General features: G+C 46.5%; 1 protein-coding gene across 1 annotated transcript in view; it reads left to right on the forward strand.

The window, feature by feature from the left end:
- The window catches only part of Plod2 (procollagen-lysine, 2-oxoglutarate 5-dioxygenase 2), a 42,602-nt gene that overhangs the window by 14,968 nt on the left and 3,365 nt on the right, over positions 1-24,269 (forward strand). The window contains exons 6-19 of the mRNA XM_013029878.1: positions 1,048-1,211; positions 3,980-4,092; positions 5,063-5,126; positions 5,900-5,997; positions 8,069-8,170; positions 10,991-11,116; positions 11,566-11,687; positions 12,533-12,637; positions 15,472-15,597; positions 16,229-16,370; positions 18,842-18,955; positions 22,350-22,415; positions 22,974-23,078; positions 23,902-24,048. Coding sequence (XP_012885332.1) covers positions 1,048-1,211; positions 3,980-4,092; positions 5,063-5,126; positions 5,900-5,997; positions 8,069-8,170; positions 10,991-11,116; positions 11,566-11,687; positions 12,533-12,637; positions 15,472-15,597; positions 16,229-16,370; positions 18,842-18,955; positions 22,350-22,415; positions 22,974-23,078; positions 23,902-24,048 — 1,594 coding nt within the window. The remainder of the gene's footprint in view (positions 1-1,047; positions 1,212-3,979; positions 4,093-5,062; positions 5,127-5,899; positions 5,998-8,068; positions 8,171-10,990; positions 11,117-11,565; positions 11,688-12,532; positions 12,638-15,471; positions 15,598-16,228; positions 16,371-18,841; positions 18,956-22,349; positions 22,416-22,973; positions 23,079-23,901; positions 24,049-24,269) is intronic.

Raw genomic sequence — 24,269 nt, forward strand, 5'->3', positions numbered from 1 at the left:
GCAGTCCCCCACGAACGCTGGACTCAGGTCCTCGGCCCCAGTGTGAATTCATTATGCGAATCCGTCGTCGGGAGGGAAAGGCTGGTGTTCAAACCGGGCCGAGGAAACGAGTTGCACGAAGAAGGCAAATAGAAACTTGTTAGGTTTCTCAGAAGTCAGATTCATTCAGTTTTGTTTTTTTGGTGCTTGGAAAATTGGTCTGAGGTTTCAGAATGGTTTTACACATATTTAAAGTTTACTTTGAAACACATGTGTCTCTGGCTAAAAATACATTTCTAGAATTGAATCGGTAAAAAAAAAAACTCGAAACTTCTCGATTCAGAACAGCCTCTCCTTTAAAATAGTGGTCTCGGTTTTACTCACGCTGTTGAGTGTTTGCAGGGAGACAGGTGGTGGTGTTAATTTTTTATTTAGTTTTTATAATTATTTCATGGCCCATATTTCTAACGTTTCACGACATAGCTTTGACATTTTATCTCAGAAGTAAGTGGTTATGGAAAATAAAATTAGGAGTCTCATGGCAAAAAATCTTTGCTTTGGAATTCATTGGCTAATGTATAGCAAACACTCAAATCCATTACAATTCCTATAACGTAAGTTGGGTGGGGGGAGTTTTTGGCTATGCTCTGAATAAATAGTTGGCAATAATCCTGTGTTGGTGTGTGTGTGTGTGTGTGTGTGTGTGTGTGTGTGCGTGTGTGTGCGTGTGTGTGTGCGCCAGTCCTGGAGTTTGAGCTCAGGCTCTGGGGCTGTCCCTGAGCTTTTCCACTCAGCACCAGTATCTCTACCACTTGAGCCACACCTCCACTGCTGACTTTTTGGTGGTTCATTGGAGATAAGAGTCTCATAGACTTTCCTGCCTGGGCTGGCTTTGAACTGAGATCCTCAGATCTTACTGTCTCCTGAGTAGCTCGGATGACAGGCGTGGGCCACTTGTGCCCAGCTCTAGATTCCGATATGTATCCGAGATCTCTTTTCCTGGTTTGTGTGCCTAAATTTTTGGGTATTTAAAATCTTGGGTTTTTTTTTTCCCCCTCTATCAAACAGTTTTGATGTCATATTTGCCGGTGGCCCCGAGGAAGTGCTCAAGAAGTTCCAAAAGTCCAACCACAAAGTCGTCTTCGCGGCCGATGGAATTCTGTGGCCGGACAAGAGACTGTCAGACAAGTACCCTGTGGTGCACATCGGGAAGCGGTACCTCAACGCCGGAGGTGGGTTCCGTGTTCATGCCCGTCTGGCAAATCATAAACGCGCGCGGAGCGACTGTTGTTTTTAAGTAACAGTTGTTCATGAAGTTGTCAATGCTTTGTCAGCTTCCCTTGTCTCCTCACGCAAGGCCCGCACCCGGCCGCTCCGAGCCGCGGCTCCGCCTCTGACTTTCTTTCTTTTGGTAGTTAATTGGAGATGAGAGTCTCATGGACTTTCCTAACCTGGCTGATTTTTGAATCTGCATCCTCAGATGGCGGCCCTCCTGGGTAGCTAGGGTGACAGGTGTGAAGGCACCGGTGCCCGGCCAAAGAAAGTCTTACTTTTAAAAAATCTGTAATGAAGCATTTCCCAGAACCCGTGCCCTGGCAATCGCACATGATATCAAGAATCCAACTCCACAGTCTCTCTGGAAACTCGCAGCATGGACGCTGGATTCCAAGTGGTAGAGCTGAAGAGCTCAGGGACAGCACCCAGGACCAGAGTTCAAGCCCCATGACCGACCAAAAACAAAAAAAAAAAATGTGTATCCATGTTCATGTGCTCAGCTTGGCTGTGTCCCTGTGTTTCCTGCACAGCTGGGATTCCAGGCATGAACCACAGTGCCCAGCTTGGTTAGGAGACGCAGTCAGACTTTTTCTGCCCAGGCTGTCTGGGGACCACACTCCTGCCTGATCTCTTCCTTCCCAAGTGGCTGGGATTTCAGGTGTGAGCTGCGCATCAGGCCCAGCTCTAGAAAGCTGATTTTTCAAGAGAATGTAGCAGTCACATCTAGGGTAGGTTTTCCTTTATTAGTTTTCCTTCCAAGACCTGATATATAAATGTAGTGACATCGCATTGTCTTGGTTCATCTCGATAGTGACGTGTCCGCTCAGGTAGGTGAAGTCCACGTCCCTCACAGCGCGAGGGAACCAGCAGAACCTGGGCGGGCCTCTGCCGTGGTGAGCCAGTGGGGGGAGGCGTGATGCGTGTGTCCCGCATCATGCGTGTGCCCCGCAGCGTAGGCTACGGGAATTCTCTGAGATGATTTAGACACATGTTGGAAAACGTGAGTCTGTCCAAGTGGATGGGTGCCATATTAAGAACGACTGAAGGAGTTACAAATTATTTTTTTAAAAAGCCACGATTTAGTGTTTATTAGAAAAATGTAAATGATGTGGTATTGTATTCTGTACTATGAGGATGCACGTCATTGCTTTTTATTGATTTAGATCATGACAATTTGGTTTAATGAAATGGATAAAGCGTTGGGTAAAAAATGTAACTTAAAGGGTTGGGGAGGGGGTTGGGAAGTTGGCTCGGTGGGAGAGTGTTTGCCTTGTATGCATGAGGCCCTGGGTTCGATTCCTCAGCACCATATAAACAGAAAAAGCCTGAAGTGGCGCTGTGGCTCAAGTGGCAGAGCGCTAGCCTTGAGCTGAAGAGCTGAGGGACAGCGCCCAGGCCCAGAGTTCAGGCCCCATGACCAGCAAAAACAACAACAACAAAAACAAAGCAAAGCAAAACAAAGGGTTGGGGAGGAAATGGTGGAGAAGGAAGGAAGGGGTGATATTGGCTAAGAAGCTCCGTGCTCGTAACCTGACTTAAGGAATTGTAACCCCTCTTCTACCGCTACTTAATAACACAGACAGACAGACAGAATTTACATATAGAAACAGAAAGGGTAAGAGCAAACATGATTGTTGAAAACCAGTCATATAAACCACTGGAAAGTGCCATGGGTTTCTTAAACTTGTGGAGAAGGTGTCAAGAGGAGCCCAGGTGAATGGCTTCTGTCACGTTTTCGTTTCTGTCTGGTTTGCTCAGGATGGCAAGTCCTATTCCCTGACCTGTTTCCTTTCCTCCCTTCATTCCTCTGAGGAAATCTGAAGCGTGAAGGTTACAGAGGGAAAATGACGTTTCCCGCCGGCGGTCCGGGGACCCCGGGCCCCTCTGTACACGCCGCGTCCTCGGCGGAACACGGTGGCTCGGCCGCACTCCTGACATGTGGGCCGGGGCTGGCAGAGCCAGCCCTGTCGCTCTGTTTTTCTAGACAGACGCTCTTGGCAGGTCAGGCTCTTGGGCTGGGAGGCCGAGGGGAGCGAGCCAACTTGAGATTTCCTTTTACAGACTATGACACACAAATCCAAGCCAGAAAAGGGTTTATTTAGCAGGCGCGGTCATGGAAAAAAAAAATGCCCTCAAATGTCTTGGGTATAAAATGTCTTTGCGATTTTTTTTTTTTTTTTTTTTGGTCCTCATTGACAAATCCCACATTCCTGTGATCGCTGCTGGCGCTGAGATGAAAGGTGGCCTCCTCCCAGAGATGCTTCAAACGAGCCTTTGCGGAGGCCCAGAGGAGGGTCTTCTGCCTGACTCCGTTCTCTCCCTCCCGGCCAGCCATTTTCCCCTGGCCGCCTGGAAGGAAAATCACAGTTCCCCACTGTGTGTCAGTTCGCTTTTGGAATGCATCTGTTTTTTAAAAAAGGAGTCTGGGTATTTCGTTTTGCCGTTGGTAGTCACCCTTATTTCTCTTGGAGCAGCTATCCGATATGTATGGGATACATATCTGTATGACCTGTTAACACGTTCATATATGCGTGTGTGTGTGTGTGTGCGCGCGCGTGCGCCAAGGATACTCGGTGGCATTCCTTTGGGGGTGAGCCGCGAAGGTCTGAGCTGTGCTGAGTCCTCTCGGTGTTGCAGCGTGGGTCAGCTGCTGGGTGGAATTCTGTGGGCGCCCCGTGTGTGGGTCCATGGGTGCTGACTCGCGTGCTGTCTCCGTGCCTGGCAGGGTTCATGGGCTACGCTCCGTACGTCAGCCGCATGGTGGCGCACTGGAGCCTGCAGGACAATGACGATGACCAGCTCTTCTACACCAAGCTGTACATTGACGCTGGAAAAAGGGTAGGTGGAGGCCTGTGCCCGCCCTCCCTCCCTCCCTCCCTCCCGCCCTCCCTCCCGGCAGCCAGGCTATTGGCCCTCTGGATCTTGTCTGGGTCTGAGGTCTCTACAGAGTTGCATGGAGCAGGTGTTGACATGGTGTGGGAGGAGAAGCCCCCCCCCCCCCAGCATCCTGTGCCTGTCTGTCTGGAGCTGGGTTAGGCCCCGCAGCATATTCTTGCGGCCTGGAGGTTTTAAAAGACACCGTCAAGTCACTAGAAAATGATTTCCCTGAGATTTTTTTGGAACGTAGAGCTTTTTGTTTTTGAAGGCATGAAGCGTCAGAAATGACAGCCTTTTTTTTTTTTTGTTACATCTGAAAGGACTTGAAAATAAGGCCAGCGGGAAGACCCTTTTTAAAGAAATGAGCACACGTTAATAGTAGTAGTCTCACTGTGGTAAGTGCATAGGTGTTTACCGTGTGTATCCATGTACGTATTCATGATGGATAGATGCTAGATAAATGATGGCTGGTAGATGGTGGGTAGAGGATAGACATAGAAAGAATACAGATGGTGGGTGATGATAGATGGCAGCCATGTTAGAAGATAGATGGTGATCGCAGACAATGATGGAGGATGATGGATAGATGATGGATGATAGATAGATAGATAGATAGATAGATAGATAGATAGATAGATAGATAGATGAAAACCACCAAATGTTTGGCAAAGGGAGGAGGGGAGGGAGGAGGGCTGAGTTTCCTCAGGAGACAGCCCTTTCGTGTTAAAGTTGCCTGCGCTGTTGCTGAGGAAGGGGTCTGCCCGGTGCGCTAGGAGTTGGGCATTGTGCCCAGCAGGGGCCGCCGGGTCCCGAGGCCTCCCGCCCGCGTCCAGGAAGCGGAGAAAAGGGATCTGCGTTTGGGGAATGTTTTTTTCGTATGTTTAATAATTTGACATGGTATTTCTGTAATGCAGCCTCCATTCCTTTCTAGGAAGCCCTCAACATCACATTGGACCACAAATGCAAAATCTTCCAGACCCTAAACGGAGCTGTAGGTATGCAGGCTGCTCATCTGTTCAGTGACCTTTTCCTTATCAGACCCCATTTGGGTGGCAAGAGCTATGGTGTGCAGTATATGTGTTAGAACCGTTCAAGAGCTACGGTGTGCAGTGTATGCGTTACAACCATTCAAGAGCTACGGTGTGCAGTATATGTGTTAGAACTGTTCAAGCATACTGGACAGATTGAGCTCGGTGTATTTCACCCCATTCAGTTAAAAATGTCTTCCTGAGACTAGTGTTGACAAAGAGATGCTTCCGAACCTGGTAACTTACAACTAGATAATCTCTTGATTTTCCAGGGGATGGTGGTTATGCATTATCTTTAATCGCCCATCCTTCTGTTAAATCCTGAGCAATTGGGAACTTCCTGAGAGGATTAGAGTAGCCTCTTATGACTCAGGAACTATACAGATAGGTGAGAAAAAGGGAGAGAAAGAGAGGGAGAGAGAGAGAAGAAGGAAGGGAGGAGAGAGAGAACACATACACAGTGTGTGTGTGTGTGTGTGTGTGTGTGTGTGTGTGTGTGTGTGTTGTGTGTAAACCGCCCTGGTGGATTTAGGTGAGGGGGATTTAGGTGATATGTTTAGGTGGGGCAGTGCCAGTGTCTGCTCTAGAACCTTCCGCCTTGAGCAGGCTGAGCTCCATGGTTGGTTGGGCACTGGGAGCCCTGTCTCTCTGGGGGATTTTTGTGACCACACAGAAGCACTTGAGCAGATGGACCTCGGTTCCTCCATGACCAAAACTCTTGTTTTCTCTTCTGAACCCAGATGAAGTGGTTTTGAAATTTGAGAACGGCAAGACACGAGTCAAGAACACATTCTACGAAACGCTGCCAGTGGTGATCAACGGGAACGGCCCCACTAGTGTGAGTCCTCGCCCCCCCTTCCCTGCCCGCCCCCCCATCAACGGGAACAGCCCCACTAGTGTGAGTCCCCGCCCCCCTTCCCTGCCTGCCCCCCCAGAACGCGAGCCTCAGAGTGCTGGCCCCATGCCCCCGCACATGGCCTTGTCTCTTTATGTATGTAATTATTCTCTCATATTTTGAACTTCTCTGAATCGGTTTTGTTTTGGTGTGAACCATCAGCCATCTTTTCCATGGTCCGTCACCTGGTTTTGTGTGAATGACACACGCTGAAGAGATTTCCACACCAGAATGCTGTGGTTCACACCTCAGTGTTAGTTACTTAGCGGGAAGGAAGGAAAAAAGGAGAGAAGGAAGAAAAGAAGGGAGGAGAGGGAAGGAGAGAGGAAGAAAAGGAAGGGAAGGGAGAAGGAAAGAAGGAAAAAAGGAAAGAAAAAGAGGAGGAGTGAAGGAAGAAGGAAGGGAGGACGTGTGGGAAGAGGGAAGACAAGAGCAGGGAGAGAAGCAGGAAGGTTTCATGAAGACAGGTCGATGAGGAAAGGATTTGTCTGGAAGCTTCTTTGCCAGTGGAGATGACCCAGGGCTTGGAAACACGGCACTCCACCCTGGGAAACGCCCTGAAACAGTGATCTAACTACATCCACAGCCCCAGGTTGAATGAGGAAAACAGCCACTGGGCCCCATGGCTCACGCCTGTCATCCCAGCTACTCAGGAGGCCGAGATCTGAGGAGCGAGGTTCAAAGCCAGCCCAGGCAGGAAAGTCCTTGAGACTCTGATCTCCAATAAATCACTCAGAAAACTGAAAGTGGTGCTGTGGCTCAAGTGGTAGAGCGCTCGCCTTGAGCTGAAGAGCTGAGGGACAGCACCCAAGCCCAGAGTTCAAGCCCCATGACTGACAAAAACAAAAACAAAAAAAGACCAAAAAATAAAAAAACAACCCAAACAGCTGTTGATGGGGTGGCTGTGTGGGGAGACCCCGGGAGTGGGTCCCCACAAAGGCGGCGGGAGCCCTCCCAGATATCCCGAAGCAGAAGGTGTTAAGAAATGCCGGGGACTGGAAAGATCTGAAGATGGGGAGTGATACCTTTTCGTACTCTGACCTCTCAGAGCTGTTGATCACTTGCTCGTTCCCGGACGGGATTGCAGTGTGCCGATGAATAATGCATGGTAGACGCATTAAGTTTTTATGAGATGGCAGAGACGGAAAATGTGTGCAGGTCTGTTGGCCTTTCCAGGCGATGAGGATGTTAACTATGGTCAGGACCCAGAGACGATTGACTTCCTTTAAAACATTCTTTAAAACATTCTTTGCATGCTAGCCTTGAGCGAAAAAGCTCAGGAACAGTGAGTGTCTAGGTCCTGAGTTCAAGTCCTGTGACTGACCAAAGTGGGGAGAAAATCTTTCCTGTGATATATTAAACTATGCATTCCATGCTTGTATTTTCCTTTTTTGGGGGGCGGGGAGGGGCTGGTTAATTGGAGCTAAGAGTCTCAGGGACTTTCCTGCCAAGGCTGGCTGTCAGACCTTGATCCTCAGATCTCAGCCTCTTCACCTGAGTTCCTCACTTCTAATGGCCTAGTTTCCAGGAAGAGCTTGGTGCCTGTTTGTTTGTTTGTTTTGGTGATACAGTTGGCCTAGCACTCACTCTGTTCAGTCACACGTTGGTGAATGTCCATCTAGAGTCTGTGCCTTAGAAGACGTTTGTCTTCCTACTGCTTTACTCTTTCTGTGGCTCATCTTGGCCGGGGTAGGATGGGCCACTCGCTTATTTAGAGAAGGGTGTTTGTTGGGTTTGTCAACTAGTCTTTCTCAGTATTATTCATTGTATTGAAGGAAAGGGCCTTCATGATGTGGAGCACACGTTTTGCCATTTCTACCTGCAGCTCATCCTTCTCAACAAGCCAGGCTTCTGAAGAAACACTGTTCAGGGCTCCCCTCCAGGTGACACTTAGAATCCCCGAGGGTGTGTACACGTGTCAGAACGTGCCCCGAAGGGGCGTCAGGAGTTCATCCCATGCAAATAACGCTGGCGACAAGGACTAACTTTGCTCTGACTCTGCTCCGTCTTCCAGATTCTCCTGAATTACTTTGGGAACTACGTGCCCAACTCCTGGACGCAGGACAGTGGCTGCACCGTCTGTGACTTGGACACCGTTGATCTGTCTGCGGCGGACGTGAGTGGAATTGATCCTGTGTGAGCTGTGGGGTTTGTTGTCACGAAAGGTGGCGATTCACAGGTGGGGTACGAAGACCTCAGCGGTCCCACTTTGTGTAGTAGATACATCGGTTCATAACTCAAAAACCCAGTGGTTCAGAAAACTGCCGGCTTTGTGTGTTCCCAGAGCTGTTTATAAAGGGAAAAAAGTGAACCCCACAAAAGCCGCGCTGTTCGCATTTAGTCGCCGAGGGTGCTGGGGTGTTGTGGGGTTACTTCGGTCTCTTGGTTCGGTCAAGGCTGGGCGGAAATGGTACAGCGCTCCACCATCCGCCGGAGGATGTCTAGTGCTACCTGTTCATCTGAAGATGTAGTCGATGGTAGTGTGGAGTTGCGTCTGTAGGAAAGGCTCTGGGTGCGTCGGGTGCTCAGGGAGCCGAATGCCAGCGGTCTCTGTTTGCTCAGTTGGCCGAGGAGAGCTCTTGAAGTACTCAGGCGGATGACTGGCTCAGTCAAGGGCGCGCAGGTATTGATTATTGGAGTAGGGTTGAGGAGGTGGGGAACATAACCAGCGGCCTGACAAGCACTCCTCGCTGAGTGTCTTGTGTGCGCCACAGTCCATGCACACCAACGTGTGTGATGTGTCTATATGCATTAGCATACATGCTCACAGGCGTATAACATAGCTATACATATCCAGTACATCCACACAGCCACCTCTACTATAGCTGTACATATGCAATATAGCCACATGTACGCATCACCTACACATGTAATACACCTACACACAGGCACGTAACGTCTACACACATGTATGTAATGTATCTGCACAGCATATGCAATATGTCTACACATCCACATGCAATGTGACATCTACACACAGACATGTAATCTATACCTGTACATACATCATGTATGTCTGTAAGTAGATATGCAATGCGTATCGATATACATATAGTATGTATATAAATAGGTAATATATACCTATACATGCATATGTAATGCATATCTATACAAGATATCTATTGTAAACCTAGACATACTTGTGGAATATATCTATACATTCATATGTAATACATATGTAATATAACATGTACATGTACTATGTATATATAATACATATGTAATATAATATGTATGTGTAACGTATATGTAATATATACCTATACATGGATATATGGTATCTACCTGTACACTCACATATGATATTTATCTATACCTGGGTGTGTAATATAGGCATATGTGATACATATCTCTACATAGACAGTTCTAGCTGTAGTGTATCATTAGTGCTTCAAAGGTAAAAGCAGTAGAGGTATTTCTTTATTACTCGTTCACTTGTTTGTGGTACCTTGTTCTGTCACCCATCATGGCAGTTTTAGAAATCCTCCTTCGCCTCGTTTTCCCCTGCTGCTTGCTCTGGAAACAGTACGCCTGAGCATGTGGAGGCTAAGGAGTGTTTTTTTTTTTTTTTTTTTTTGTCAGTCATGGGGCTTGAACTCTGGGCCTGGTGCTGTCCCTCAGCTCTTCAGCTCAAGGCGCGTACTCTACCACTTGAGCCACAGCGCCACTTCTGGCCTTTTCCACTTCTGTGGTGCTGAGGAATCGAACCCGGGGCCTCACGCACTCTACCACTAAGCCACCTTCCCAGCTCCTGAGGAGCGGTTTTGCCGTGACGGCAGAGTTTCACCCTGGGTTTATGGATTACCTGCAGCATGTCCAACTAGGAGAAGCTGTGCATTCTGGGAGATAATTCTGGAAGCTTCCGGGTGTAGTTCCCGGCCCCTTGGCTCCTGGCTCCGGCCTTTTGTGCTCCTCCGGGTTCCACTGGGAAGGAGGAGCAGCAGCAGCTTGCCCTTGCTCAGCCAGGGCTTCTGGACGGAGCCCCAGGTTACTTGAAAGTTAGGCTTCCTGGCCAGTCTCTCACTTAACAAGCAGAATGTTTCCTCTGCGGAAGGGCGCCAGGCTGTTTCTGAATGGGGAGGTTGGGGAGTGCATCTTGATCTGTTTTGCAGAGAGGAATGCTGTCCTTGGCCGGGAAGACACCCCTGCTTCATCTGTTGCTTTTTTTTTTTTCTTTTTAGAAATGTTCTACAAAGGTGGGGCAGTGCAGGCAGTTGCAAACGTTCAAAGGTTTTTTTCTTTTTTGTTTTCACTTAGGAGTAAATCACTTGATTCTTAAGCTGCTTTGTCTACAGCCTGTCAAAACGTGGTAGAAAGGGAACAGTTCTTTCCTAAACGCACAGTGAAATGTCTGGGCTTTATGTATTTAGAAACCTGGTGGAAGAAGGCTGTTCAATGTCCTCTTTCTCCTTTTCTTCCTCTTCTTCTTCCCCCGTTTCTCCTCCTCTTCCTCTCCTGTTCTTCCTCTTCCTCCATCTCCTCTCCTCTTTCTCTTCTTCCCCTCCTGCTCTTCCTCCTCCTCCTCCATTTTTCCTCCTCCACAGCCTCTCTTCCCTCTTCTCCTTTTTGTGGTGCTGGAGATCTAACTCAGGTCTCTCTCCAGCGAGGCCTGGGCTCTCATTGAGGGCTGGGCGGAGCAGAGACCTCACCCTAACACCCTGCTTTCTCAGATGCTGTTTTCAAAATAGGGCTCTAATTGTTGTTGTTTGCTTTGAGGGCTATCAATGGAAACCCTGACTTGGAGGCTAGGCTGGTCTTTACAGAATCTGCATACAATAGAGTAGGCTCTTTTCCCCATTAGCCTGAGGCAACCACAAGAAAGGAGGTAATGAAATCTCCCTGACAGTGGCCTAACTCCACTGTTAGTATTCTTCCCTGCATTTAAGAGGGAAGGGCACACAAAGGATGACCCCCATTGTGTCTGTTCTGAAACAAGGTGCTGCCGAATGTGACCTTAGGCGTTTTTATTGAGCAACCAACGCCTTTCCTACCTCGATTCCTGGACCTGTTGTTGACTCTGGATTACCCCAAAGAAGCACTGAAGCTCTTCATTCATAACAAAGTAAGTGTGTTCTGGGGGACAGCTCCTTGGGGTCTTTTGGGTGGGAGGAACTGCTACTAGCGGTTTTTTTTTTTTTTAAAGCCCACTGTCTAAATTCAGCATATGGTATTCAGAGTCATTTTTCCCTTTGAGTTAGGAATACACACACACACATATAAATAAAAACACACGTATATCTACCAAGAACCCCCCCTGTAGAAGTAGTTTGGCCCCTGTAGAAGTAGTTTGTAAATGCTTTTGAGGTATCTTCTGTTTTAAGTATTGATTGCACACATCTCAGCGTCCGCGTGTGCTTTCAGGCGGTAACTGGTTGAGCATGCTCACTCTCCTTTCTGTAAGGGAAGGAGCTGTGACTCGTGGAATGCCCAGGCTGGAACGGAAGCCCTCTCCCATCTCCTCATCTCACTATCTTTTCTCTAACATGCAGTGTTTTTTGTTCTGCGTTACAGGAAGTGTATCATGAGAAGGAGATCAAGGTGTTTTATGATAAAGCTAAACATGAGATCGGCACCATAAAAATAGTAGGACCAGAAGAAAAATTAAGCCAAGCGGAAGCCAGAAACATGGGAATGTATGTTTGAATTCACTTATACTGAATGAGTCGTTAAATGTTGCTTCTAGAAGAAGCTTCAAGGAGGGGAAGAAATCAAATCTTTTTGTCTCTCAAATGAGTATATTAAATTGGGGAGTTGACTTCTTGCTCTGTGGGCGTGTATATGTGTGTGTGCGTGTGCACGTGCGTGCTTGTGTGCGTGCGCGTGCGTGTGCATGTACGCGTGTGTGTGTGTGTGTGAAGCCACAGCAAGTGCTGTGAATAATTAATCATTAATTTTTCCTGTCTGGGGCCGGTTTGATGGTGTGTCTGCAAGGCAGACACTATTCCCAAAAACCAGACCCTATGGGCCCCTCGGAAGCAGGCAGTGGAGAAGAACTTCTCTTAGAAAGAATGCAATGCAGACCAGGTTTAAGACCTACTGGTATGCCAAGTATTCACATAACATCTCCACAAATCCCTCAAAACGGAGTCATTGGAGACTCAAGATTCCATCCCGTGAAATGTGCATGCACACAGAAGATGTATATTTGTGTAAAATGGTTCAGAAAAGAATGTGTGCCCTGGGATAAGTTACTCTTCACTCTGAGATCACTGCATGCTGAACTGCAAACCACCATGGCGAGCAGATGTTGTCATGCGCTAAAAGACTTAAATAGCTTAACAGATACTCCACATACTGGCCCCCCGATTTTAGTGAACACCTGTGTCTGTTTGTTTATGGTTTTGGAATTTAGGACATTTATTTTGATGGAAAAAGCCTTGGGGAAGCCTTAGGTGATATGCCAGTTTTATGTTAATTTTTTCAAACAAGAGATGTTTATTTTAAGTAATTCTTTATCATTTTTTCTTCCTATGGCCAGGGATTTCTGTCGCCAAGATGAAAAGTGCAATTACTACTTTAGTGTGGATGCCGACGTGGTTTTGACCAATCCAAAGACTCTAAAAATCTTGATTGAGCAAAACAGGTAATAAGACTTGATAGCAGTTGATTTTATTGAGATAACAATTTATCCAGTATATCCACATCTCTGTGGATATATTCTGTCTGTGCAAATGGAGTTATTTTCTACAGCTTATACGCTTCCATTTCTAATAAATTCCTTTTTATTCAATAAATTACTTTTCATTAAAGTAATAAAGCATACTTTTCTTAAAGTTACTTTTTAAATAGATCACTTTTCATGAATAAACCTCGTGATAGGAATAGTTACCGTTCATTAGCGTCACACACGTGTGTCTGTGATATTCCATTTGAGTTACTCTTTTCTACTTAACGCTAGATGGAATTTCCCTATCTGAGACTAGGGAAATGTACAATTGTTTTATTCTCAGGTGACACAGTGAATGTAGGATTTCCTAACACGTAAGGCCTATGAGTTCCTACAGAGAGAGTTGTAGTTTTTACGCTCTGAAGGGAAAATAAGAATCCAGAGGTCACCATTCCACAGCCAAAGAGTGGTAATTTCACCTACTCTTCACTTGATGGTCCCTGGTATTTCCTGCTTTCACTGTAATGGATTGATTGAACATGGTACCTGTCTGTCCCGCTAACAATGATGTTCCTCTCTGTTTGTGAATCCTCCCGCTGCTGCCAAGCCAACAGCTCATCTCCTGGAGTGAGTACCCTTCCAAGCGCATTCCATGAACCATTGTTCCTCACAGCAGACAGAGTGAATGCTGGGATACCGGTTTTTACTGGGCTAAGGGAAGTGCATAGGAGATCTGTTGGGCCACATTCCATCCGGTTACATGTCCCTGGGGGGCTGCCAGTTTGAAAACTTAGTTTCCCTTCTAAATCTCAGGCTTTGCAAGATCTGTCCACACCTGCATGTCACGGTCTCTCTACGCGTGCATGTGTATCTGTTTGTGTTAACCATCTACAGATTTCAAGCAGTTTTCCACAGCATATCAAAAAGGATTTGGTTGTTTGGCAAGGATGAGCAGGTGGATTACTCTAGGAATTTCTGAGTAAAGGACAGCATGCAACTCCAGGAGAATCCAGTAGTACTTTCTCGAATTTATTTGACTGAGGTCCAGTCATTTGCAGTGCACAACATATTTAGGTGTTTTTGTAACATGTTGGTGGGTACATAATAGTTACTTTACTGGGCTAATTAGTGAATTCATACCAGGTGATTAAAATAGACTATCCCTAATACCGATCTAATGTTTAAATCTTTGGGAAATAAAGTTTCCTTCACAATGAACTCAGTTAGCTTGTTGGGTCCTGGGTTCTTGAAAGGTCCGTGTCTCACTGCCGTTTGTTGAAGTCTTGGGTTCATGCACTTGCTACATTCTTGCTTCTGTACCGAAGTCTGTCGTTTCCATAAGAACTCTGCCCATAGCAAAAGGTGGTGAATATGGAAGACTGAAGTCACGGAGAGGGAATTAATATCTATGTGCGTTAATAATGCTTCCGCGGGCACTAATTTAAATACACAACAAGACAGGGTGGCTTCCTCTTTGCCTACTGCTGGTGTGACGTGTTACATAGACTGGATAAATTATAAGCCTGGTGCCGGCAGGTACAAAACCCAACACAACTTCAGGGGTTTCTTCCTGCTTTTCAACAGGCTGGTAAGTCAGCCTGGAACAGGGAGGGAGGGAAGGGGAGTAGGAGAAAGAAAAGGAAGGGAGGGAGGGACAGCTGGAGGGAGGGAGGAGTGAAGAAAGGAAAGAAGGAAGGAACAAGGAAGGAAAGGAAGAAAAGGATGGAAGGAGGGAAGGGAAGCAAGAAAAGGAAGGAAGGAAGGAAGGAAGGGAAAAAATAAAGAGGATCAAACCGTTTCCTTTTATAACAAGCTTTGCCCGAGTTAAGGACCTTAGTCCATTTTCTTGTTGTTGTTGGTTAGTTTTCGTGGTTGTTTGTTAGTACTGGACTCAGGGTCCAAGCACTGTCCCTGAGTATTTTTGCTCAAGGCTAGCTTTCTACCACTTGACCATAGCTCTACTTCTGGCTTTTTGGTGGTTCATTGAAATAAGAATCTCATGGATTTTCCCACCCCTGGTCTTCAGATCTCAGCCTCCTGAGTAGCTAGATTGACAGGCGTGAGACACCTTCCCAGATTGGCTCTTGATACTGGGACCCCTGCCCTAATCCATTTCCAGTCTTACCTCCACGTACCAACACACCGTACCAACACAAGCACACTTACCCTTCAACCTGAAGTTGTGTTAGGGTGAGGGTCGTTCATGTTTTCTAAAGCAGTTACCTTCTGTTTTATTTTCTGAAATAAAGGAGCTTCTATAGAAGTTCAGCATTGTCAGGGCAAACTTACCGTAACCACAATCCATTTTAAGAGACATTTTAAAAAACAACCCACAAAACAGAAACATACTTTAAAGTGATTTGGAATTGGGTTACAGGGAATGTGGCCTATTGACAAATGTCTCAGCTCATCTCTACTTGTTTTATTGGTTCAGCGGATATTTATTGGGTGCTTTGATTCTCTCAGGGCTCCTCTTGTTTTTGCCAATGACTATGAAAATATTTAATAGGATTTCCAAACTATGTAGGTAAAATTTAGATGTAATAAAGGATTGGGTGGCTTTGCTTTCTTGGCTGTAACTAAACTTTTGTGTTAAAAAAATCATTTTTAGTGTTTTGGTGTTTTCAACAACTTTTCTCTCTGTGTTGGTTGAAATTTTTCTTTTATCAAAAAAAAACAACCAAACACCTTTTTGGGTTCCTTACATTTCTGTGAAGTGAACTGTACTGTGTTATGTGTCATTCGAAGCCCAGACCCGTAACCGGTGGTGGGTTATGAATCGCTGACGCTGTGCGTTTCTCTGTCTTCAGGAAGATCATCGCTCCTCTGGTCACCAGGCACGGGAAGTTGTGGTCTAACTTCTGGGGCGCCCTGAGTCCCGACGGGTACTACGCCCGTTCCGAGGACTACGTGGACATCGTGCAAGGCAAGAGAGTGTGAGTGACGCGCCGTTCTGTCTCCTGGTGCCGAGTGCAGTCAGCCACCCGTGCATGCTGGCTGGCGCTCCCCGTCCATGCTGGCTGGCGCTCCCCGGCCTGTGCTTCATGTCGAAGGCAAGCCACGCAGATTGTGCGTTGTGGGCCACCTGAGGTCATGTAGTTCTAGGGAAAACTAAGCTCTAAAAAGAAAAACAAGTTTCAGAAACCTCAAGGGACATCCTGAGAGATGAGGCGTGATCACGCCACAGACAGGCCGTAGACAGCAGGCTGGATGGTGAAGTTGGGCACGGGCGTGTGGCGGCTGTGGGACCCGCCGTGATGACGAATGAGTATCTTGGTGGTTTTTGGGATTCGTGCATCAAGAGGCCGCACAGAGAACCAGAGCATGGCTGCCTTCCTCACTGCTCACCAGGGAGCCTGTGGTGTGGGTCAGGCGATCGTACACACATCCAATCCTGGGGGGGGGGGTGCATCCATGCCCCCATGGTGTACCCAGAATGCAAATTATACAGCAAAGCATGAATTGTTCTAAATGTGTAAAAAGTAGAGCTTAATTCTCCACTTCCCCCTTCTCTCCCCCCCCCCCCCCCCACTGGTGGTGTTTGGGAATGTCCGTTTCTGCTTTCAGAGGAGTCTGGAACATTCCATACCTGGCTAACGTGTACTTAATCAAAGGAGAGACGCTGAGGTCAGAGATGAACGAGAGGAACTACTTTGTGCGTGACCGACTGGACCCAGACATGGCTCTTTGCCGGAATGCCAGAGAAATGGTGAGCGCGGGTGGCAACGCACCGGGAATGATTTCTTCCCTCCAATGGCTGCTCTTCCGTTTGGCCTCCGTCATTGTGTTTTGATGCTTTCTGTTTCTCTAACTCGTGAAGTACTAGCCAATTTTTTTGGTCCACGCGTGCCACGTGGGCAGACAATGACCCGTGGAATGCAAGCCTGGCTCTAGAGCCAGTGTGGTCAAGAGTCTGGCGGTCCGTCAATACCTGTAGTGAAAACTCAAACCTAGTTACAGTTAACTGGAGTCTTGGTGGAAGGATCACCACCCATCTGAGAAGAGCACCTTTTGGTGCTGAGAGCCAAGTCCGTACTTTGTCTGGCTGGGTGGGTGGATCTTCTGAGAACTACGAACATGGCATCCTCAAAGGCAGGCTCCTTACCCCGAGCCAGAATAAGATTCAAGTCAGCCGTGGAGTTCATCCAGACAATGAATTCTTCTGCCATGGATTTACTTTTCATTATAAAACTTAAGTGACTTACTTTTTTTAAAAAAGTCCTTATTTAAAAAAAATCGATTTGTTTTTCAACACGTACGGATACATGTGTAAACATACTTACTTTGGTTGAGAAACGATACTGAGTTTATTTCTAAACCTACGTAGACAATTTTAGGGAAAAAAGTATCGGAAAAGTTGGCAAGTATTTTGTTTTTATTCTTAACAAGGCATGTGTTGTTTTACTACGTGTGTATGTGTTCCCACAAACCTGAGCACCTCCCTTCCCCCGAGCAACCGCAGTACCTGTGACTGCGTCCTGTCCCCCGCCCGGCTGACTTCACGCTGCAGCGCAGCCCGGAATGGCCACTCTGACTCCGTCCCCCCCCACCTTGTCTTAATTATTTGTCTAAGGAATGAGCTTGGATATATGTTTGACCAACACAAGAGAAATTTAAAAAAAAAAAAAAGGGAAGGAAAGGGTGGCAGGGCGGGAGACGTGTGTTCACGCGCTGAGAGCTGAGAGCTTCGCTTGTCATGCATGCGGCCTCCGAGGGCCGGGTCCCTGGCAGCTCCCCGCTCAGGCTGCACCCCGCTCACCGAGCACCCCAGGGCGCTGGGCCAGCAGGTCCACTCACCCGATGCCTCTCTTCATTTTAGACCTTACAGAGGGAGAAAGACTCCCCCACTCCGGAGACATTCCAAATGCTCAGCCCCCCAAAGGTGTTCTTTTCATTTATTTTTACCTCTTTCTCTGTGTGTGTGTGCGTGTGTGCATGTGCGTGTGTGTGTGTGTGTGTGTGATGAATACAGCGTATGGTTTATCGCCGAGCGGTGACGTTTCTTCACAGCTTCGTCTTGGGCTTGGTGTGGAGTGTTTGTATTTATGGGTTACTAATGTGCATGCGTTTAGGTTTCTATGTTGTGGTGGTGTATGTGTGTATGTGTTTGCTTTCATGCGTGTATTTGTGTGTATATATTCATGCATGTGTGTATATGTGTTTGTGTACATGTATCTGTGTTTATACGCATGTGTTTGGGCATGTGTATAGGTGTGTGTATGATTATATGTGTTTTATATGACAGTCAACTCTTGGGTTTTTCAGTTGATTGACATTTGCTGGTTAACAGATAAAAAGTTAAAATCCTTAAGACCTTTCACTCATTTTTCTAGTACATATTTTTTCTTTTGATGGGGTTTGGGAGGACAAAGGGGCAAGACTAAGTATAAAATACACCATAAGTGCTCCTTTTGGTCGAAGGTGACATTAATACATTCTTCTTTATTTAGTGACCTGTTAATCCCTTTACCATTCAAACAGGTGTACAGAGACCCTCTGTCTGAGCTGTAGCTGCTGTGTTGATTTGATTTGGGTCAAGGAGAGGAGGCTATAGTTTTGCTTTTGCGATGAGTGTATTTTGTTTTTCGTTTTTACCACACTTGAGCTTAGCCAAAAGACCAACCAAAAAGTGATTTTTTTTGGTGTGTTTTTCTAGTCATGCCGTTGCAAGGCATGATTTCGTTTCTGTGTTCAGTCTGTGAACAATACAGTAATAAAGAGTGCAAGACCCTGATAACATTGACATTTTCAGTTCATTATTAAAAACATGACGTTTCCCTTGAAAGCGACAGGAGCCAAAAGAAGGTACAATTCATCTCACGTTGCTGTCTCAAAAGTATTTCTGCATTCAAACAGGAATCCACCCCCCCCATGTCGACACCTGGGATCATGAGAAAATGGGAGGAACTGGCCTACCCTTTTCCTTCCTTCTATTTGTCTTTCAGTTGATTGTCAGTGCTCTCTCTTGCCTTCCTGTGGTATCTGAATGCCTAATCCACATTTGTTTCTTTGATTTCAAATTGTACACACGCGGCATGAGAATACAAATGCGTGGCCATTAAGCGGATCGTAAAAGTAGAAGGGAATACGTCCCATACATTTTTTGTTTTTGTCTCTGTGGTTAAGTCTGGTGTATGTGCTTTTTCTTCGGGATTAATACTGTTATTTTTTGACGTGTAGGGTGTGTTTATGTACATTTCTAATAGACATGAGTTTGGACGACTGTTGTCGACGGCCAACTACAATACTTCGCACTACAACAATGACCTGTGGCAGATTTTTGAAAACCCCGTGGTAGGTGTTTTGTATTCTACGTCCTGTATTGCTTATGTGTCTTCCTAGCCTAGGAGAGGCAAATCAGAGTGTAACGTGGCCAGGCTTTTAAATGTTTAATAATCAATTTTGTAATCCATAGCTTAGTTTTAAAATTGACACTGCTCAAGAGGTTTTTGTTTTTGTTTTTTAGAAAGTTGAGTTACAGCCGGGCGCTGGTGGCTCACGCCTGTAATCCTAGCTCCTACTTAGGAGGCTGAGAACTGAGGATCTCTGTTCAGCCAGCCCGGGCAGGAAAGTCCGTGAAACTCTTATCTCCAATAAACCACCAGGAAAATGGAAGTGGCACTGTAGCTCAAGTGGTAGAGCGCTCACCTTGAGCTGAAGAGCTGAGGGACAGTGCCCAGGTCCAGAGTTCAAGGCCCACGACCGACAAAAAGAAAAAAAAAAGAAAGTTGAGTTACAGTATTTATAATTAATTGATTCATGAATTTATTTATTGTGGTTGTGGGGCTTGAACTCAGAGCCTGGGCGCTGTCCCTCAGCTCTTTTGCTCAAGGCTAGGGCCAAGAACTTTAAAAAAATAAAGAGAGAGAGAGAGAAAAAAGAAAAGAAAAATCAGGATATATACTAAATTTGAGAAAGGGAATTACAAGGTTGTTTGGTTTCTCTGTTTTCAGTGTTCAGAAGTTCTGTCCAGTTTCAAAGACAGTTTTAGGAGGGTATTGATGATTATAGATGATGCTATAGTGGTTTTATTTTCCGAAAGTAGTCTCAAAAAGTCCTCAACTTTGGTTTCTTTTGATGATTTTTGTAAGAGTCTGCCTACACAACAGTGACTAAAGTGTTGGATTAAAAACCATGTTGGCTTTGTTGGATGATTCACTGGGTTATCTTGAGATGGGTTTTGTTTTGCAATGAGATCTCTTTCTTTAAGTGAAACAGGGATTTTTTTTGGGGGGGAGGTCCAGTCATGGGGCCTGAACTCTGGGCCTGGGCGCTGTCCCTCAGCTCTTCAGCTCAAGGCTAGCTCTACCCCTTGAGCCACAGTGCCACTTCCGGCTTTTTTATTTTCTGCTTATGTGGTGCTGAGGAATCGAACCCAGGGCCTCATGCATGCAAGGCAAGCGCTCTACCACTGAGCCACCTTCCCAGCCCAAAACAGGGATTTTTATTTACCAGCCATGATGCTGATAACCTGTGGATCCTCTGCCAATAGGAAAAGTCGTAAATTACAGAGATTTAATGCCCCCTGTCTTTTCTGGCACAGCAGAGATTCAGAAGTAATAGTTGCAGTCATCTCTGGAAACTCTGTTGAATAGAATAGGACTGTCTCTCTTGTCTATTTTTCTTCTTCTTCATATTAGGTATTTAAAAAATACTTCTGTCCTATTTTTCCCCCTGTGTATCTTCATCTTGCACAGAACTGGAATAGAAAGAAGTTTTTGTTATTCTGCAGTGGGTGGAATTACATGTGTTTTTTGGCTCTGTGTTCCTTGGTGTTTTGAGGGATAGAATTACTTACTTTCCTGGATAATACTAGCTTCCTGGTAAGAGATCCTAAATTACATCCTGAGCTGTAGTCGTTTGTGTTAAGAATTCATGTCTCAGGGGAGCACAGGATGGAAAAATTCAAGCTGAGCAGAAACTGCCTCCCTTTCTCTGGCCTGGTTTGTTCGTGGACAGACTAGCTGCGTTCATCAAGGGATAGATGTCTCATACTGAGAGATTGCCCCTGATCAGAATCCTGAGAACATTATAAAGTCGCCATTCGATTGATGACTTTAAAGGTGTTCTATGATGAAAATTTGCCATTATTATCCTCACATGTAGTCATAGGGACCTCTGGAACTTCAAAGAGTAAAGAATGATGTGTCCAAAAACTACAATGGGGATTCCGGTTATTTGATTCTGCTTGGCCCGTGTTTTAGAATTGGCAAACCATTAAATACTAAAGCTAAAATGAAACAAAGCAAATGTGCTCCTCATATCTATCTATCCATCCATCTGCCCATCCATTCACCCACTCATGTATCCATCCATCTATCATCCATCTATCCATCATCTGTCTACCTGACATTTTTTAAAGAATTTGAAGCCGACTTGAGTTTTTCCACATCAAAAATAAGTTTCTTAGAACCAAACTAGACTAAAAATGTGATATAAATTATTGTGATATAAATCCAGCCTCAAAGACGTATTTTAGATAAGCACTTTAGAATTCTTTTAGGTCCCTCCCCCCTTCCCAATAAGGTCTTCCTGTATTTGTCCTATGCAAAGAAAGAAAAATTCAGAGGCATTATGCATTTTACAAGGAGGAGACACTTAAGTGATTCTGTGTTTTATATAACTTCTCAAGACTGGGATTTTAAATACAGTAATCACCCAGGACAATGATTACTTAGCAAACATTGTAAAAACTCTGTGTGACTTACGTGACAAAGATTGGTCAGAAAATAAGATCCAGAAATAGGCACAGAAGGATCCATTTTCAACCTAAGTCTGTAGTCCTTAATTTTGTTAGCTAAAAGTCCTTAATTTTGTTAGCTAAAAGAACGTCTGTGGGCCATTTGTACAGCTAATATGTTTTTTATAACCAAATAATAAAGGTAAACGTAACTTAGAAAGTGAAAGTATTAGTAATTATTTTTCCTTAAAAAAATTCTGGAAGTTCAAGAGAAGGTGGAAATTAAACACTTAAAAATACAATTAGAGTAGTTCATTATAAAATAATAATGTGCTCACTCACTAACTCGTGGATTAATTTTTATATTATTTTTGAAAGGATCTTGTTTCTTGTCCAGTTTTTTCCTTAGGTGTTGAGATTTAAACCGAGGGTTTCAGGCAGGTTTAGTGCATGCTGTGGTCCTGAGCCACATCTTCTTGTACACTTTTCACTTTGAGTTATTACTTTTTTACTTCTATTTTATTGTAAAGGCGAGGTACCAGAGGGGTTGCAGTTATGTAAGTAAGGTAGTGGGTGCATTAGCCTCTTCCTCATCCCCTCTGCCCCCGCTGACTTCCCCTCCCTGCCGCATTGTACAGTTCATTTCCAACCCAATGTCTTGTGGCCGCTGTTGCACTGGTTCACCCTTGAGTCTTATGCATGAGGCCACTTCTCTGGGTGTGTAGATGTAGCACAGGACCTCACATTACTGTCAGGTTGTTCACGCTGAGAAGTCAACTTTCTGGAGAAAATTTTGGTTTATTCTACAGTGGTACGAGCAGAGGCAGAACCAAACAGCTGTCAATGTCCGGACGGGTTCCTGAAAATTCCTTCTTCTCTATCATTAATGCTTACCGAGAATTGAGTAAATTAAAAAAAAATATATATATATAAAAGACACCAATTTTCCAGCATAAACATTGGTGAAAAAGTTCGTTGCTTTAATATGTACAATTCTTTCTTTGGTAGGACTGGAAGGAAAAATACATCAACCGGGACTATTCAAAGATTTTCACTGAAAACATAGTGGAGCAGGTTTGTGTACACGCTTGCATGCAGTGGTGTTTTGTGGAACTCGTTGTTAATGTGGAGAACCCGTCTAGGAAGAGCCTGTAGGACTTGCTTCCCGACCTGAAGAGGAGACCAAGCAGAAACGAGAACCTCATGCTTTTAGATCAGACCGTCTTCTTAAACCACTCCCTTAAGCATTAATCACTTCGTGAAACCACTCAAATTAGTGGTTAGATCTCTGGTGTTGGGCTCTTTTAACGGAGGGGTGTCTTGGACCCCCCCTTAAAAGTTTTCTCAGAGCTTATATATACTTATATACTTATATACTTATATACTTAGCGTTCACCATGACGGCCAATATTTTTTTCCTTGCGAGTGTTGGTGTGTGGTCCGCTCCGAGGGGCAGGGTTCTTGGTTGTGTTGCCTGGCTGGGAAAGGGAAGAGCTCATGGTGGCTCACTCTAATGTAGTCATCAATGGCTTTGGTGTGGTCAAGAGGGAAGAGCTGCTCAGGGCCCCTGAGATGGAGGTCCGGTTGTCTTCCAACGTCACGCGCGTAATGCACACTGTTGCTACTTCACAGCCCTGTCCCGATGTCTTCTGGTTCCCTATATTTTCCGAGAAGGCCTGCGATGAGCTGGTGGAGGAGATGGAGCACTACGGACGCTGGTCGGGGGGAAAGCATCACGTGAGTTCGGGTCTCGGGGACGGGGAGGGGAGACTGACGTGTGTGTGTGTGTGTGTGTGTGTGTGTGTGTGTGTGTGTGTGTGTTCAGGTAATCCAGGGGATCTGCACCTGGCTGGCAAAGGCTCCACCAGTCTTCATGTGTCTCCTGGCTGCTTGCGTGCCAGGAACTGCACAGGCGATGACAGTGAGGGTCAGTTAGGGTCAGTGTCCAGTCCTGGGGTGTCCATGCGGTTCCTTCTGGCTGAGAAGCCACAGGTTCCCCTCTTGCCCAGTCTCAAGGGGTTCTGGTGGACCGCTCTGGAGTACTGGTACGTGTGTCCAACGATGGCAAGTTAGCGCATGAGCAAGGAGGGCAGGAGCCGAGGATGCGAGGTGGAACGTGGAGTCTGACGTGGGGGGGGGGCGAGGGTGATCACTGGAAAGCGTGGGTTTTTATAAAGCGCAAACAGGAGCCGGGAGTCCTACCCTGGCGGCTCGGGAGGCTGAGATCGGAGGATTGGGGTTGGAAACCAGCCTGCTCATTGGGCACGCTAGTCTCCACGGAACCATCCAAAAGCCAGAAGTGGAGCTGTTGTTGTTCAAGTTGGTAGAGCCATACCCTCGAGTGAAAACGCTAAGGAAACGTGCCAAGCCCCGAATTCCAGCCCTGGGACTGGCGCACGCAGACACACGTGCGCGCGCACACACACACACACACACAACGTGGGAGGAGGGGAGCATGAAACCGCAGAGCTGTGCAGGGCTGCGGCTGGGGCGGGGGGGACACACACGGGTCGGACGGCCTCCGTGCCCAGGTGACCCGCCCCTGCGCCCTCCTCTCCAGGACAGCCGCATCTCGGGCGGCTACGAGAACGTGCCCACGGACGACATCCACATGAAGCAGGTGGACCTGGAGAGCGTGTGGCTGCACTTCATCCGAGAGTTCATCGCTCCGGTCACCCTCAAGGTCTTCGCCGGCTACTACACGAAGGTGGGCATCCTCCCCACCCGCCAGCCCCGGCCAGGCGCCCCACCAACCACCCACATGACCCCAGCCCCCAGCCAGGCGCCCACCAACCCACCAACATGAACCCCCGCCAGCCAGGCGCCCCACCAACCCACCCACATGAACCCCCGCCAGCCCCCGGCCAGGCGCCCACCAACCCACCCACATGAACCCCCGCCCCCAGCCAGGCGCCCACCAACCCACCC

This window comes from Dipodomys ordii, unplaced genomic scaffold (assembly GCF_000151885.1).
Source record: "Dipodomys ordii isolate 6190 unplaced genomic scaffold, Dord_2.0 Scaffold124, whole genome shotgun sequence".
NCBI lineage: Eukaryota > Metazoa > Chordata > Mammalia > Rodentia > Heteromyidae > Dipodomys > Dipodomys ordii.